At 41.7% G+C, this 17,679-nt stretch overlaps 1 protein-coding gene across 10 annotated transcripts in view; it reads left to right on the top strand.

Annotated features, from left to right (window-relative positions):
• The window catches only part of PDE4DIP (phosphodiesterase 4D interacting protein), a 533,445-nt gene that overhangs the window by 343,134 nt on the left and 172,632 nt on the right, over positions 1-17,679 (top strand). For all 10 annotated transcript variants that reach the window (XR_004536642.1, XM_033916500.1, XM_033916501.1 and 7 more), the window contains 2 exons: positions 12,125-12,182; positions 12,555-12,643. Coding sequence is in view for 9 of the 10 variants with exons in the window: in XM_033916500.1 (XP_033772391.1) it covers positions 12,125-12,182; positions 12,555-12,643 (147 nt within the window). In the remaining variant the exon portion in view is untranslated. The remainder of the gene's footprint in view (positions 1-12,124; positions 12,183-12,554; positions 12,644-17,679) is intronic.

The following is a 17,679-nucleotide window of genomic DNA, read 5'->3' as shown; positions in this document are numbered from 1 at the left end:
TGAATGCCCTCTTGTTCTTTTATTATTTGAAAGTTTGAAGAATCTGTCCCTCTCTACTCTCTCTATGCCCTTCATGATCTTGTAAGTCTCTATCATATCCCCTTTTGTTTGTATAGTAGGAAAAAAAATAAAATTTGAATCGTTTGTTAAGTACTCCACCTTGCAAAAAGTATTACGTTAAAGCCCGTTATATCCAATGGGAGAAGCTATTTGGCTCCACTATGGACATCAGAAACACTTTGGAGCCGTTGCCTTTGAAAGTTCCTGCATCGACATCGGGAAATCTAGCATTGGGGAAGCAAGTTTCTGAACCATCCACTTCCCAGCAAGCTTCGCAGGTCTCTACAGTATCAAGTCTCTTAAGGCAGACCACACATCAACGCCAACGATCTAAGGATCTGCAGGTTGTCTCTCATCCTGTCTGAGACAACCTGCTGCACCAATAGTACCACCTGGTGAGCCTTCAGTTCTGGTTCATACTGCTCAGCAGGCGTCACAGGCCTCGATGGCATCAAATCTCTTGATGCAGCCCAAAAGACATCTTCATCGTTCTGAGCTGTAGGTTGTTTCTCCCTTACGGGATGCGTCTTCTGCCAAATCACCCATACCGAAATAACCTGCTGCTCCAACAGTACTGGTTGTTGAGCAATCGCTACTGGTGTACTCTTTTCAAGAGAAGCTTGATGAATTCTTTCACAGGGAGATTACCACTGTTTTTAGGTCGCATTGCATGTGTCTCCTGCACTCAACTCCCTTGGTACTGGCTCATCCTGCTCATACTATTGTGAGGCATCAAGGTACCGATAACACCGATCCATTGGAGCATCGAAATACAGATCAAGGATCTTCCATGAGGCATCCTGGTTTTATCTCTCAATGCTAATCTTTCTCCAGGCATGATTTTTCACATCGAAGTTCTCCTTCTCAACAGTGCTTTCCTTCGAGACTTAGAACTGCTACTCCGGGCCATAAGTCCTCTTTTTTTATGAGGCGTTCCAGGCCAAGACATTGGCGTTCCTCTTCTACTCGACTTCCTCTTTTGAAGAGACATCAGGAACTTTATCGATCCACTTCTGCCTGCTTATCGGACCGGTACTGAAAACATTGCAGAACTTCTTCTAGACATTTTTTCCCAGAAATTTTCTTGGGTTTGAAGTCTGACTCGGAATGTGGGTTTTACCTCTCTGAATCCGTCTGCTGGTACAGCTATTCCCAAATAAAAGTCTTCTGAAGAATTCTCCTTTGCCACTTATATTAACCAATTATGCAAGGATTTGTCTTTTTCAGTGAGGGCTGATGCCTCATTTAATGCTGAATTCCACAATACACTTCTCCCTCCGTATTCGCTGTGATAGGGGATTAACAGATCCATGAATATAGAAAAACCACCAATAACTTAAAGTAAAGGGCCAATATTCTGACTGGCGGGGAGTCACGAGCGGTGTGCCACAGGGATCGGTGCTGGGGCCGTTACTCTTCAACATATTCATCAATGACCTAGAAAAGGAGGCAAAGTGCGAGGTTATAAAATTTGCAGACGATACCAAACTGTGCGGCAGAGTTAGGTCCAGGGAGGAGTGTGAGGACCTGCAAAGGGACCTGGACAAGCTGGAAGACTGGGCAAACAAATGGCAAATGCGCTTTAACGTGGAAAAATGTAAGGTCATGCATATAGGGAAAAAGAATCCGTTGTTCAACTACAAATTGGGGGGGGGCATTGTTGGGAGACAGCGGTCTTGAGAGGGACTTGGGTGTGCTGGTGGATGCATCACTGAAGCCATCTGCACAGTGTGCAGCAGCCTCAAAAAAAGCCAACAGGATGCTGGGCATCATAAAGAGGGGCATAATAACCAGGACGCGGGAAGTCATCATGCCATTGTATCGAGCGATGGTGCGTCCACATCTGGAATACTGCGTTCAATATTGGTCGCCGTACCTCAAGAAGGACATGGCGGTACTTGAGAGAGTCCAAAGGAGAGCAACCAAACTGGTAAGAGGGCTGGAACACTGCCCATACGCCGAGAGGTTGGATAGGCTGGGGCTCTTCTCTCTGGAAAAAAGGAGGCTCAGGGGAGATATGATAGAGACCTTCAAGATCATGAGGGGCATGGAGAGGGTGGATAGGGACAGATTCTTCAGACTGAAGAGGACAACAGGTACGAGGGGGCATTCGGAGAAACTGAAGGGAGATAGGTTCAAAACAAATGCAAGGAAGTTTTTTTTCACCCAAAGGGTCGTGGACACTTGGAATGCGCTACCGGAGGAAGTGATCAGGCAGAGTACGGTACAAGGATTCAAACAGAGATTGGACAGATTCCTGAGGGATAAAGGGATCGTGGGATACTGAGAGAGGTGCTGGGATGTATCACAGGTATAGAAAGCTAACCAGGTAATAAGTATAGAAACCCAACCAGGTCGTGCATGTGCAAGACTGGAGGGTTAGGACTTCGATGGGAAGCTATGACTTAAATGGGAAACCAGGGTGGCAAGGGGACCCCCTCTGGGGATTCAGACAGGTCTTGACCTGTTTGGGCCGCCGCGGGAGCGGACTGCTGGGCAGGATGGACCTGTGGTCTGACCCGGCGGAGGCACTGCTTATGTTCTTATATGTTGTTCGCTGTTTTCTATTAAAAGTCATCATAAATATGGTGAAACCGTGAATAACAGGTGGGAGACCTGGCCTGTTCCTGAAGGAGAGGCAAAACACTGTGAAGAAAGTGCTGGGAATCAGCGAATTTCTCTGTAAACGCTTGGAATGAGCAATTTCTCTATGCAAGCTGACGTAATTGGGGGGGAGGAGGGGCCAGCAAGCTAAAAACCACAAATAATCGAAACTGCAAATGCTGAAATGGCGAATATGGAGGGAGAAGTGTATATTGAACTTTTGTGGACTTTTCAAAAATCTCTTTAAATTGCCATTGCATGAACTGTTTAAACAAATCCTTTTCAAAAATTGGGATATTCCTTTATCTGTCAAGGCTACTCCGGGAAAGATGAATTCGTTTTACAAAATTTTCTGTACTCCAGGATTTGATAGTCCACAACTTCCTCATCATTCCTTATTAATGGAATCAACCCTTAAAAAATATTTTCCTACCAGGGTTCATGCTTCATTGCCTCCAGGACACGAAGGCCGTACCATGGTTAAGTTTGGATGTTGCCTTTTTCAAAACTGTGCTGCTGAACAGAATCCTTAATTACACCTTCTACATGTCTTTGTATCTTCAACATGTTCAATAGTTTACTGATTTTGAACAATACATTCCTTCAGAGCATCTTCTGGAATTTCAGCGGACTATAAATACTCTCTCGTAGACTGTGTATATCTTCCAAGATCACACTCTGATGCTTTTCAACTATCTTCCAGAGTATTACATTACATTACATTAGTGATTTCTATTCTGCCATTACCTTGCGGTTCAAGGCGGATTACATCCAAACTAAAAACAAGAATTACATTTCAACTTTGAAGTAATAGAATAAACGATGAGATAAAATTTTAAAGGATAATTATGGGTTTTAGATAATGTTTGGTAATTAGAAAAAAAATTAGAGAGTTCTAAGGGTTTATAGAGTGTTGGATGTTGGGTTAGGATTGTTGTGCTGGATAGGTTTAATGTGTTTTTTGAAGAGTATGGTTTTAATTTCTTTCTTGAAGGTTTTGTAATCTGTGGATGAAGATAAGAGTGGTGAGTTGTTTGTCCAACTTAGCTGCTTTGGAGGCTGTTAAGTTGTCATAAGAGTTTTTTTCATTTGACATTTTTGGATGGTGGGTAATAGAATAGTGAATGGGTTCTTCTGTGTCTGATTGAGGAGGATTGATTTAGTCTGTTATTCCAATAAGTTGGGCTTTCTCCGTTGATAGCCTTGTAAAGTAAGCGGTAGAATTTGAAGTTCACTCTTGCTTCTATTAGAAGCCAATGCGAGTCATGGTATGCCTCTGTGATATGGTCATATTTTTTTAGTGAATAGACAAGTCGCAGGGCTGTATTCTGCACCGTCTGCAATTGCTTTATCATGGTCGCGGGACATGGTAGGTATAGTATGTTGCAGTAGTCCAGCATCCCAAGGATTAGAGATTGTACCAATAGTAGGAATTGCTTCTTTTCGAAGAATGATCGGATTTTTCTCAGATTTCTCATGGTCATGAATGATGTCTTTATTATTTTGTTAATTTGGGGTTGCATGTTACAGCTTCTGTCAATCGTGATGCCAAGCAATTGTAAAGTAGGTTGTATTGGGTATGAAAACAAATTTATTACAAGATTAGTTAACGTTGGAGTTTTGTCATTTTCAAGTAGAATGAAATTTGTTTTGTCAGGGTTAAGTTTTAATTTGTGCTCTGTCATCCATATAGCCACTGATTCGAAGGTTCTGTATATTGTGTTTGCTATGAAGGATTCTGGTTGGTTGAAGGGTAGAAGAATAGTGATGTCATCTGCATAGCTGTATGAAATTATGCCGAGATTATCCAGGTAGTAGCTGAGGGAAGCTATGTATATATTAAATAGAGTGGGTGATCCTTGGGGAACTCCGCGGGGGTTGGACCAAGGTTCAGATTTTTCTTGCATTATTTTGACTCTGTAAGTTCTTGATTGTAGAAATCCTTTAAACCATGCAAGTACTTTACCAGAGATTCCTATTGAGTCGGAAGTTTGTAAAAGCATGTCGTGGTCAACCAAGTCAAAGGCTCCAGAAAGGTCTAATTGTATCAGCAGTATTTTTTTGCCTGTACTGAGGTGTTGTCTTGCAGTGTCCATTAGTGTTCCTAGAAATGTTTCCGTGCTGTATTTGGCTCGGAAACCTGATTGTGTGGGGTGGAGTATGTTGTGATTCTCTAGGAAAGAGGCTAGAGTTTTGGCTACGAGACCTTCCATCAGTTTAATGTACAATGTGATTGAGGCAATGGGTTTGTAATTGGATGCTTGGTCTGTTGCTTCTTTAGGGTCCTTTAATATCGGAGTTATTATGATTTCGCTGAGTTCTGGTGGGAAATAACCCTCTAGTAGTGAAGAGTAAATCCATTGTAGAAGCAGGGAGCGGAATAATGAGATTGATGTTTTCAGTAGGTATGTGGGGCAATGGTTAAGGTCACAGGCTACATGGCTATATTTATTATAAAGATTGTTGAATTCTGTCCAATCTATAGGTGATAAATGGGACCAGTTCTATCGGCTACGACTGATTCTTTATCTATTGGTGGAAATGATGACTCTATGTGTGAGGGTGCTCCGTTGAAAGAAGCTCTGATAATTGCGATTTTGTTTTTGAAGTAGGAAGCTAGGAGGGTGGCTGTAGGTGGGGGCGAATTATTGTTCTTTATGTATGGTGTTGTGTTTGTGAGGTCTTTTAGTAGCTGGAATAATTTTTTTGAGTCTTGAGGTCCATCTCCTATTTGTTTTGAGTAGTATGTCCTTCTTTTTTCTTTCAGTTTTTTGTTTGTACTTTCGGTTTTTATAGAATCTTGGTCTCTTTTTCTCCATTTTCTTTCCAATTGTCTACATTGTCTTTTGAGTTGGAGTAGTTCGTTGTCAAACCACTTGTCTGATTTTCGGAGGATTTTGGTTTTAAGTTTTTCCGGGGCTAGTTCATTGAGGGTGGTCTTACTTAGCAGGTTCCATTTAGAAATGAAGTCTTTTAGGTGTGTAGTGTTGTATAATGGAATCTGTTTTTGACCAGAATACTGTGGGATTTATATGTTTGCGTGAGAAGAAGGTAGTCTGTTGAGTAGTCGGAGTGTATTTGTTGCTGGACCAATTGATTTCGAAGAAGTAGGTGTAGTGATCAGACCAAAGGGAACGGTTCCATTTTCCTTTTGAGATTTGAATTTCTGGATGTGTGGTCTGTTGGGACATGTATGCTACAATGTCCAGTTGGTGTCCTTTTTCATGTGTAGCTTGAGGATCTAAGATTTTATATGTTAGGGCTTCTAGGTATGCTAGTACGGATTTAGCATTTTTGCAAGATTGGTTTTCAAGGTGAAGGTTGAGGTCTCCTAGAAAGAGGTTGTAGGTAGTTGCTAGAGAGTTTCGAAAGATAAATTCTTCAAATATAGGTTTGGCTGTGCTCCAGTTACTTGGGGTTAAGTAGCATAGAATACATGTGAGTGTTCCTTTAAGTCAGGGGTGTCCAATGTCGGTCCTCGAGGGCCGCAATCCAGTCGGGTTTTCCCCAATGAATATGCATTGAAAGCAGTGCATGCAAATAGATCTCATGCATATTCATTGGGGAAATCCTGAAAACCCGACTGGATTGCGGCCCTCGAGGACCGACATTGGACACCCCTGCTTTAAGTGATGGGCTTGAGAATTGACAGGCAAGTAAATCCATGTATTGTTCTGTTATTTTGTCTTGTAGGTGTATGTTTAATGTGTTTCTGGTTATTATATCAATTCCTCCTCCTCTCTTATTTTCTCTACATACCAGTGTTATTTTGTAGCTTTTTGGGCAGACTTCAGTTATCCTAGGGTCAGTATCAGAGGTGATCCAGGTCTCTTGTGAGGAAAAGGCAGTCAAGGTTATCTTCTTTTATCCAGTTTTTTATGCGTTCCGTTTTGGGGCCAATGGATCTAATGTTCATATAGGCGCATTTTAGAGGGGTGTATTCTGTTGTCGAGTTGCTTGTTGTTTTCAGGTAAATGAGTGATCTTTGGTGGGGTAGTATTGTGGTAATGTAGGGATTTGTTGGTTTTCTAGTTGTTGATTTAGGGGAGGGTTGATAATTGAAGGGCTGATAGTTTGTGTTTCTGTTTAATATGCGATGCATCTGCTATGTCAGTAGCTATGAGATGCTATCTTGGCTCAGACTCTCTGATATACTTCTCAGTCTTCAAAATAGATTAGCCAATATTCCATACCTATGGAAGGAGCTTTTTGATGAACCAATCAAGGTTACTGCACAAAAATTAGCTCAACATGAGAAAACTTGGAATACTTTAAATAAAACTATCTTTTCTTCAAGGAGATCTATTAAACAACCTCCTTCACAGCGGAGACATTCTGCTTCTATGCTTTCTGGACAGCCTCTGAAAGAGTGACAAATGTGCTAGTCCTTGAACTGATTCAGTGGAACTTGTTTATAATTATGCCCAATTATTCGAGATCCATCAGACTTTGCCTGAACTAACCATCAGCGTTGGTCTCTCATATCAACCCCCCTCCCCCATAAAAAACTTCAATTGGTCGCAACATTCATTCCATCTCAAGTTTCTTGATTTCCAGCAGTATTTATATTTCATATTCCTATGAGCTCTGCTGCGCAAACTTGCATTAGTAGGAAATACACCATGGGTGTAGAGCCTGTAAGGTGTTTTTTTCCCTATTTCCTGGACTCTGTTCCACTAAGAGGGGAATCTAACATGGGTGCAAGTCTGTAAAGCTGGATTCCTCCACATGTTTTTCATCAAGAATAGCATCATTTGCCATGTATCATCACGCTACAATTGCTTCAGGATTCAACCATGGGGTGTAGAACCTATAAGATGGCTCTTTTTCCTGCTGCCAGTATATATGAATATAAGGATAAGACGGGATCTAACAGGGGTGTAGAGCCTGTAAGTTAGATTCCCGCCATATCAGAACCTACCAGTGCTTTATTTTCGAAGTAGACCCAACCAAGTTTTTCTTGAAGCATGTCTTTTACTGTTCTATCAATATTTATACTATACCTTCCAGAAGGCATCTATTTACTTTGACTATTTTTCCCTACACCTGTTCGTTCATGAACATTCCTCAGAAAACATTTTACTCATCTCCTTTTGATTCCAAAAGGCCCGTAGCTTTGGGCGTAGCTGTAGGGGAGGAGGAGACCACTACATCCTTTTTAGAATATTTTTTTTTCTTTTTGCTCCAGTTTCTCAGCACTCCAGTTTCTCAGTCATAGTCTCTGGACTGACGGTTTCTTCTATATGACTACAATTAAACGCTTATGCATTCTGCAGTCAGTATATACATTACAATCTGTTCTACTAGGTTTTCCATACAGGTCTCTTCCATTTCTTTCACTTTTACTTAAGCATATAGATAATTTCTATGCTCATCTCAACTTTTCCTTGTTGCTGAGTTGCTCAAGTTGCACTGTACTATATACCTCAGTTGAAGATTCTAGTTCTCAGGCTCTCTTATCAACGGACCAGGAATATTTGGCCCTAGAACAGTGCTCAGCATACAGATTTCACTCACAAATTACCTTATTGTTCCAGACAATCTCCTTCTCATTGTCTAGTAATAGCGGATTTTCTTTTAGATGGAATGAACTAATCCCTCTGTGCTTTTCATCCAATTACTCTCTTGCTCAATTTGCTAGTTCAGCTTTGGCACAAATCAGCCTCCAGGTTTTTTGTAGCCTCTGATGGGCCACATAGCCATGATACTTTTTTCTATTCTAGCCAGGGATGAAAGTTTTCTATCAGGAGTCGGAAGTCTGTTTTCACCTTTTACTGCCTTTCAAGGTGACATCAGCAGACACTGATTTTTATTTTTTTATTTTTTCTCATCCTTCCAGACTCTCTAGCTGCATCCAGACAACCTTGCAGCAGCCGTATGAAGAGTGAGGAAGATGGTTTTCACTGTTTTAGGTTCTTTATATTATCAAGCCTTTAACCTATATCTACCTTCTGGGAATATTTCTTACTGGTTTGGCCCCTACGTACTTGGTTTCTCATTTTAATTTGGATTGTTCTAATAGGCCTACACGTAGAATTCATATGTTCACTTATCCAACAATAAAGGCCTGTCGTTATAAATAATTCCTGGACAGAACTCTTGCTTTCCAGGCAGGTAAATTGAACTATTGGCTGGGTAACATTATTATGCACTCCTCATCCTATTTTAGTTTTAGAAAACAAAATTGTTTAATCAATTTGTAACCTAAAAATTTTATTGTTTTTACTTTTTATTCTGTATGCATGTATATGATGATTTTACATTGTGCCTATTTCTCTGATTGTCCAGCACTTCTTATTGTAAAGCGCCTCAAACTATTATGGCTTTGGCAGAATATAAGAATAAAATTATTATTATTATTAGTGCTGCCCGATTTCCGATTTGAATCAATTCCACTTCAGGTGAATCGATTTGAATCGTTTAAAAAAAAAAAAAAAAAATCGTCCTCCCGATTCAGTGACTGATCCTCCCCCGTCACCCCCTAAAGAAGTAGCGTCAGCGTTGCCTCTTGTTGGCCAGCCGCTGCCACTCCTGCTTTAGGGGGTGAGGGGGAAGGGTCAGTTGGGAAGTGCTACAGACAGTGTCCTACGGCTTCCCCCCTGGCCTCCCACTCTTACATTTACCTAATTACAGCAGTGGTGCAGCCTGCAGAGAGGATCACTGGTACTGTAGCAATCCTTGCAGGCTGCCATCGGCCTCCGGAGCTGTCATTCCCTCTGCCGCAATCCTGCTCCTGATGTCAGAGGAGGGGCGGAGTCACAGCAGAGGAAACAGCTGCAGAGACCGATGGCAGCCTGCAAGGATCGCTACAGTACCAGTGATCCTCTCTGCAGACTGCTCCACTGCTGTAATTAAGTAAAAGTAAGAGCGGGAGGCCTTCGGGGGGGAGTGCAGGCCTTCAGGGGGGGTGCAGGTCTTCATGGGAGGGGGGCCCTGATGTAGAAGTACATGGAGGGAAGGGGGATTCAAAGAGACATATGCTGGACTGCGAGGGGAAGAAATAATAGGTCTAAAAACAGAGGAGAGGGAGAGAGATGGCGGACAATGGGATTTAGGGAGGGAAGGAACAGAAAGGGAGAGAAGTTGAACACAAGGGATGGTGTGGAGGGGGTTGGGGAATAGAGATACTTGATAGGAAGGTAGTTGGGAAGAGAAAGGGCGAACTCATAGACCCTGGGGTGGTGGAGAAAGAGGGAGAGATGCTGGATGGAAGGGTAGTTAAGAAAAGGAGAGATGGTGGATCTGGGGATGGTGGGGTCCATCGCTGAAGCTGCGGGGATGGAGATGAAAAAAAGGAAAGATGCTAGACCTCTGGGGGAGGGAAGGGAAACTGAAGGGGAGGACAGAGATGGAAGATGGATAGTTAGCAAGAAGAAAGGAGGACGCTGGCAAGCGAGTTATCAGAAGACAACCAGAGCCTGGGACCAACATGATTTGAATAAAGACCAGACAACAAAAGGTAGAAAAAATAATTTTATTTTCTATTTTGTGATTACAATATGTCAGATTTGAAATGTGTATCCTGCCAGAGCTGGTATTAGACCGTAAACGTGAGCTAGGATTTAACAGAGAAAGGAAAAGTCTTTTTTGTTTGTTTATTTTGTTTACACCACAGCACCAGTGTGGTTAGGAGAAGGCAAAGGGGTGAAGAGGCTATAAAAGGAGTGTAGAGGCTATAAAATAAACCCACCAGGATGTTTGAAAACAAAAAAACCAAAACACCCAATTGGGCAGGAAAATCGAATCGAAAAATCGCTTCAGTAGGCTGAATCTATTCAAAATTTATTTTTTCCTGAATTGGGCAGCACTGTTTCCTACCCCTCTCCTACTCAGCTCTTGGCTTCAATTCAGTTTGCCTTAGGGGTTATGAGTAATTTCCATGGTTAGGTCATCATTCTCTGATTTCCAACTTTGCACAGGTCTTGTCGACCTCCACTAGTCTCTAGTGGTTTGGGACCCTCAATTTGATCTCTCTACACTGTTGCTCTCTTGTAAACCTTATTCAGTTTTTGCACCATGATACAGTTATTTCTCTGTACCCTTCCTTTTTGTTGGGACAACAGAGGTCAGGAGATGTCAATTACATCTTATCATTGTCCTTCTATTTTTCTCTTTTAAGCCTCTTTCTCACCCTGGAGAAATGGCTCTTCATACCTTAGACTGCAAAAGAACCTTGGTTTTCTCTTACAAACAACTACGCTCTACAGAACTCTTCTCACCAGTTTATCCCCTTTGTTTCTCACGGGTTAGCTTTGCCTATCCCTAGAGATATATTTCCTCATACCTTAACAATCTGTATCTCTTGTGCCATGTTTGAGCTATACTGCAACTTGGGAAATTTCTGATAGGAAGCAAGTAAGCTTTCACCCATTCTGGCTTCAGTTGCATTTTTACATTCCTCTCCTGCAGTGCAGCTACTTGGTCCTCGGTCTACAATTCATGCACCTCTCCTGTCTGTAATCTTTTCCAGAAGGGAGGGTTGCTTCGGCCAAGTAGTGTTCTACAAAATTTCTTTACTTCATTGGCCAACGCTCTCTCCATCCCATTCCAATAAGTTACGGCAGGGTTGCCAAATTCCGGTCCTTGAGATTTACTGGCAGGCCAGGTTTTCAGGATAGCCACAATGAACATGCATGAGAGAGATTTGCATACCAAGAAGGCAGTGCCGGCAAATCTCTCTCATGCATATTCATCTCATGCATATGCATATCTTGAAAACCTGGCCTGCCAGTAGATCTCGAGGACTGGAATTGGGCAGCCCTGAACTAGGGAGACCCATATGTGAAAATATGCTGCCTGCTTGTCCTAGGATAAAGCACAGTTACTTACCATAACAATTGTTATCCGGAGACAGCAGGCAGATATTCTCACAATCTACCTACCTCCCCTGGTTGGCTTCTTAGCTTGCTTATGGAACTGAGGTACCACAAGCGAGCATCGAGTAGGAAGGCATTCGCGCATGCACAGTGCAGGCAGTCGCAAAGTTTCTTAAAACTTAGTGACAGTACACTTTTCATGCTGTCCATACCTGGCTCCGCGGATGACATCACACTTATGTGAGAATATCTGCCTTCTGTCTCCGGATAACACTTGTTATGGTAAGTAACTGTGCTTTCTTGAAACCAATGGTTTCCTCTATGCTGACTTGAACCCGTTCTCTAATTCTGCTTTGCTGTTTAATTCTGAAACGCAGCAGAGATTTATTTACTATCAAGAAACTAATAGCATCCTATCCCTCTCATAACCTTTAAAGTAAACGTATATATACATTCATGTATATGCATCTACTTGCTGCCAAGCCTGAGCCATCACGTTGCATACTGGCATATTTGTCACTGTCAGGACTGCTTTAGGAATCTCATACATTTCACTTTTAGTCCATCAAGTCTCATCACACTTGCACAATTTTGCACTTTTAATTTTTCTCACCTAAATTGATATTTTCTGTTCTTTTTTGTAGGACTTTCTTACTGATTGCAGCCAGGCAATAGGCATCACTAAGGATACAGGACCTACCAGTAAGTGGAAGACAGTTCACAGTGTAGTGGATCAACTGGTGAGGCTTTTGGTAGCCTGTGACAAAACCTGCCTACTGCTACATTTGCTGTATCTATCTGTTCTGTAATGGGGTAGTGTGTGTGTGTGTGAAGCTTGTTTTGTGCTGTACATGAACTTTTGGCAGGTGGGTGGGTGGGGGGAGAGGAAGAGGGAAAAGAGGAAGGCTTATATTACTTCTGCCTTTCCTCTATGCATGCTGTAAAAAGGAGTTTTCACTGCATCTATAGTGTTATACTTCACCATAATTGCTGTGAAATCAGTAAAGAATAAAATCCCCCTTAAAAAACTGAATTTTTAGCATGTTTTCCTTTTGGGGGTTTCTCTCTTGACAGATTTGGAAACAATGTTGGCATTGGAGGAGAAATTGGCAAATGCAAGTGATGAATTCCATCTCATGTCACGGAAAGAGCAAGAGACACGAGTAAGCATTGGCAAGATAATTTGTCTCCTTTCCCCAGCATCTTGTTTTCGCAACTGCAATTATCCCAGGACAAGCAGGCAGCATATTCTCACAGATGGATGATGTCATCCATGGAGCCCCGGTACAGACAGTGCAAAAGTGTACTGTCACTTTAACTTCTTTAGAAGTCTCGAGACTGCCCGTACCTCTCATTTGTGAGTAGTGCCTGACCGCCTATACTCGCATGCACGAATTCCTGACCACCTGTACTGCGCATGCGTAAGTGCCTTCCCACCCAACATTGGCTTGTGGGACTATCAGTTCTTTGTCTTCTGCAGAGCTAAGAAATTGTGTCTTGGAGTGTCTCCAAGTGCGCATTTGTTATCAATTTTTTTTCTTGCCTTCCTGTCTTTATTTCAGGTTCTTTTCTTAATTATTTTCTCCCTTTTTTTCTATTTTGTTTGTGTTCATCAAAATTTTTTGATTTTGCAATTTCCGAGGCCTTCAGGCTCCCTTAGGCCTTCAGGCAAACCGTACTCCTTATTTGACCGCAGGTACGATTGAGTCCTTCAACTTCACTACGGCTATTTTTCCATCGATGTCCAAACTTTTCAGCAGATTTAAAAAGTGTTCTCTGTGCAACAGGGCCATCTCAATCACTGACCCGCTCAGCTGGTGCCTTCAGTGTCTTGGTCCTGAACACAGAGTTGACGCTTATCTCTGCTGTTCCACTCTTCAAAAACATTCTCCGAAGGCTCGTCTTTTGCAGCAGGAGAAACTTTTTGGGTCCTCTTCATCAGCGCCTATGTCTTCTTCAAGATCCAGGAACCATTCTTCGGAGGCGTCGACATCAACCTCGGTACCGGCATCCCATCGGGTATCTGCTCCAACGGTACCATTGACTTCACCTCTCAAAAATGCTAAGAAGCGCAGCTATACCTCACCTTCTACCCATACATTGGTGTCATCCCAAGCATTGAGTAAGTTTATTCACACCAAGCGCCAACACAAAAGGTTGAGGACTTCCTTGCAGCTTGTACCGCTGCAGTGGCATGCCTCAACATACTGCAGCTGTAACTTAACTCATAGCACATTCTCTTCTCTGCCTTAAGTCTTCCATAATATCTAACTGCAATAGCACCGCGCCTGTGCAAGCAGCAGCACTTTGTCCACCTATACCTTGTCCACTTGATCTTTGTGACTTTTTCCAGAGATTGGTATGTCGCCATCCAGTACAACTAATTCCCCTTTATTTCTCCAGGTTCCTCTTATCTTCCTTCAATACCTTATATCTAGCCTACCCATTTCCGCAGACACCGCAATTACAAGGCTCGACTTCCAAGTAGCAGAAGCTGTACTCCCTGTGTACCACATTTCACTCCCTTTGGTCTATGTAGCAATATCTCTCTATCTAGTTCCACATGCATGCCTTGACTGAAGGCTTTTTAAGTTAAGCCTCATGTTACTTGCAATTTTCCTTCCTGTCAGAAATGTCATCCATTCCAACCTACACTGCCTCAACCTCTATCTTTCTTCCGTGATCAGCGTGGTATCCACTCCTATTCTCACATGTAACTTTGCCAGCCAATTGCGGTCCTTCTCCAGGATAGATTAGAAATATATGTTTAGTATGTTTGCTTTTCTTCCTCACTCTCCACATAGCGGTTCATAGCTTCTTTGTCTCGCAATTCTATTTTTTGTCTTCCTCCTTTCACTAATATACCTGAAAAGATTTTTGTCTCCATTTTTTTAACATTTCTAGCCATTTGCTCTTCCGCTTGTGCTTTTGTCAGATGTATCTGTCTCTTTGCTTCTTTCAGTTTTATCCGGTATTCCTTTCTATATTTCTCTTCTTGAGTTTTTTTTATATATATCATAAATGCCAACTCCTTTGCCTTTATTTTCTCCACCACTAGTTTGGAAAACCATATTGTTTTTTTCCTCTTGTTTTTGTTTGTTTTCCTCACAATAAAGGTCAGTAGCTATTTGTATTGCTCCTTTCAGCTTGGACCACTGTTTTTCTACTTCTCTTATGTCCTCTCAGCCTACCAGCTCTTTCTTCAGGTACTCCCCCATTTTACTAAACTCCGTATGTTTGAAATTTAAGACTTAGTTTTGTGTGGCCTCCCTCCACTTTATCTGTTATATCAAACCAAACTGATCGCTATTTCTTACCTGGGCTCACTAACAGAGAGAGTATCTCCAGACCCAGTATTGCTTTTTCGTCATGGGTTCCATCACCATTTGTCTGAGCAGAACCTCTTGAAAGGCATCCGCGATTTCTTTACTTCTTTTCGAATCTGCAGACGGAAATTTCCAGCCCACATCTGACAAGTTTAAATCACCCAACAGCACCTCCCCTTTCTTTCTCAGATTTTGGATATCTGCAACCAGATCTTTGTCAATTTGCTGTGATTGAGTTGGAGGTCTATATCGCTTCTTCCTTTTCCCAGGCCCCCTGCATTACAGTTGCTTGGATATTGGTCTTTACATAGAGAGCTACTCCTCCACCTTTTTTACCATCTCTGTCCTTCCTAAAAAGATTGACTGGTATGTTTGCATCCCATTCATGGGACTTGGTGAACCATGTTTCTGTGATAGCAGCAATATCCAAGTCTGCCTCTAACTTCAGGGCTTGCAGATTATGAACTTTTGTTGCTTAGACTGCGAGTGTTTGTGGACATTGCTTTCCAGTTACCTTCCCATGGCAATCTCATTTTTTTGTATGGTGTTTTGTTTAGTTCCACTTTCTGTTGCATTGCTAAGAAGTAAGTTGCTAAGATTGTTGTTCACATTGCTATCTTTACTACCATCACAACTCATCTTTTGCTGAGGGTGGCCACCATAATTATTCAGTTACATATGCCACCCTCACCTTCTAGTTTAAATGCCTAGAAACATATTGCCTGAATTTCTCAGCAAGGATTATTTTTCCTGCTATAGTAAGATGTAGCCTATCATTACAGTATAGTCTCTTGTCATTCCGTGTATTACCTTATCCTCCTGTGTACCTAAAGCCTTCTTGATGACGCCATGCTCTGAGCCACCCATTGTAGTTCTCTCTGTTTTGTACTCTTTCCTTTCCTCTTCCATAAGTAGGCAGTACTTCTGAAAAAGCTACAGTCTTTACAAAATATTTTAAGCCCTCCCCCAGCTCCTGAGATGCTTTCTGTGCTGCGAGTAGGGAGTTGTTGGCAAGTTCATTTGCTCCCAAGTGAATAATATCAGTGTTAGAATTCTTGGTTCTTCCTTAATTATAGTCAGTATTTGCCTGGTACTCCTGGTAGCTGAGGATCCTGGAAGGCATTTCACTATCTGGGGCTCCTTGACCTATGTTCCAGGGTTAATGCCTCTGATGACAGAATCCCCTAGCAGCAGTAGTTTTTTGTTTTGGGTATTTTTATTTGTGCATCATGTGTGCTTTTCCTCTTGATACCTTTGCTGGTTCTAGTTCCACTTCAATCTTTTTTTCTTTAGCATTGAAATGTCCTAATGGAGCAAAGAAATTCTGTAGGGGTATTTGTGATGGCGGATGTTTCTGGGTCTTATGTCACAGTCTACCTGAGCCTACTGTGACCCATTTATTCCTGGGTTGTTTTATTCTTTGATGCAGTGTTGGTAAATTGGTATTCCATGGAGTGATGGAAGCTGCTTTAATTGCATCCAGTTCCTGCATATGTTTACAGAGCTCTTTTTCTTTAATTTTTTTAATTCTTTATTCATTTTACATCAAGTGTACAAATAATAAAACATAATAAAAATAATACTAGCAAGCTGACAACTGATGGGGCAAGACTTAAGCTTCCAAATGGTGTGCCTTGGAACTAAAGCACCACAATGATTGCACTGAATAAGTCAACCTTATTGGTTGGAATGGGAGTTGACTAATTATTTTTGATTAGTTGTCTATATATGAGTAGCAAATCCTGTGGGGGTAGAACTATGTCTTTTCCTGTGAGAAGGATAAGCTTTCTTTTTAAAGTGCAGAAAAACAGGATTTTCAAAACTTTAAACCCTCCTTGTCCCAGAGCAGAATACACAGGATAAAAAAAAACAAGTTGTATAATTTTTCTTCTAAGAGAAGGATGCTAAGAGAAAAAATATGATAATCAACTGAGAGTATTTTTTCTCACAGTCTTAATACTTCATTCACACGTGTGGTTAATCATTCACTGTTCCTCAGCGGGCCACCATGCACTCAAACAATCTCATTGAGCATGGCTTTATGCCCACCCTCCTCATCGGAACCAGCGTGTTTTACTCTTATTTTAAATTTATTTAAAGTTTATAGTTAAAGTTTCAATACTAAAAGTACTTAGCTTTGTGCTAGATGTTAAACCGGGGAGTTCTAGTATGTACCACCGACATGTTTCGCCCGTATAAATTGCTGGGCTTTATCAAGGTTCATGCTCCCTGCAAAATATAAAACGGAAAAGCTAAGTTCCCACAAAACCTTCCTAATTTCGTGTAAAGTGATTTAAAAAACCATTAAACCTCTACCTTACCTCATTTTACTTTCACCACCATAACGTCCAAAACAGAATGGCGGTCTAATACATTGTCAGGTGATTTATAGGAACCCGCCCCCAACGTCATCCGCCGTTCTGTGTGTGGGGGGTGACGTCAGGGCACGGGTAACCCAACCAAATTTTTATTTCTACATTAATCAAAATACACTGAAATGATTGTATCGTATGGAGGACTACCCTGTCAACCGCGAAGAACGACTGATATGTGTGTTACCTTATTCCAAAGCTTCAGGAGTTTTAATTTCTCAGATTAAACGATTTTGGCCCATACTTAGTCTACATGAGGGTTTTACAGAATTCCCCTTGTTTTCCCACCGTAAAGGAAGGACTATTGGTCAAGTTTTGAGTAAGTCAGTTAGAACACCCAATTCCAGCACGATTATAGGCCATGTAAAATGCCAACATTGCCAGTGGTGCAACTCCACCCTGGAGGGCCCTGAGTGGAGGGATCCCCAATCGGGATATGTAGTAAGAGCTAGGACAAATACTAACTGCAGGACTCCCAGGGTAGTTTACATAATCACTTGC

Source organism: Geotrypetes seraphini, chromosome 12 (genome assembly GCF_902459505.1).
Source record: "Geotrypetes seraphini chromosome 12, aGeoSer1.1, whole genome shotgun sequence".
In the NCBI taxonomy this organism is placed as follows: domain Eukaryota; kingdom Metazoa; phylum Chordata; class Amphibia; order Gymnophiona; family Dermophiidae; genus Geotrypetes; species Geotrypetes seraphini.
This window is presented reverse-complemented; position numbering and strand designations above follow the sequence as displayed.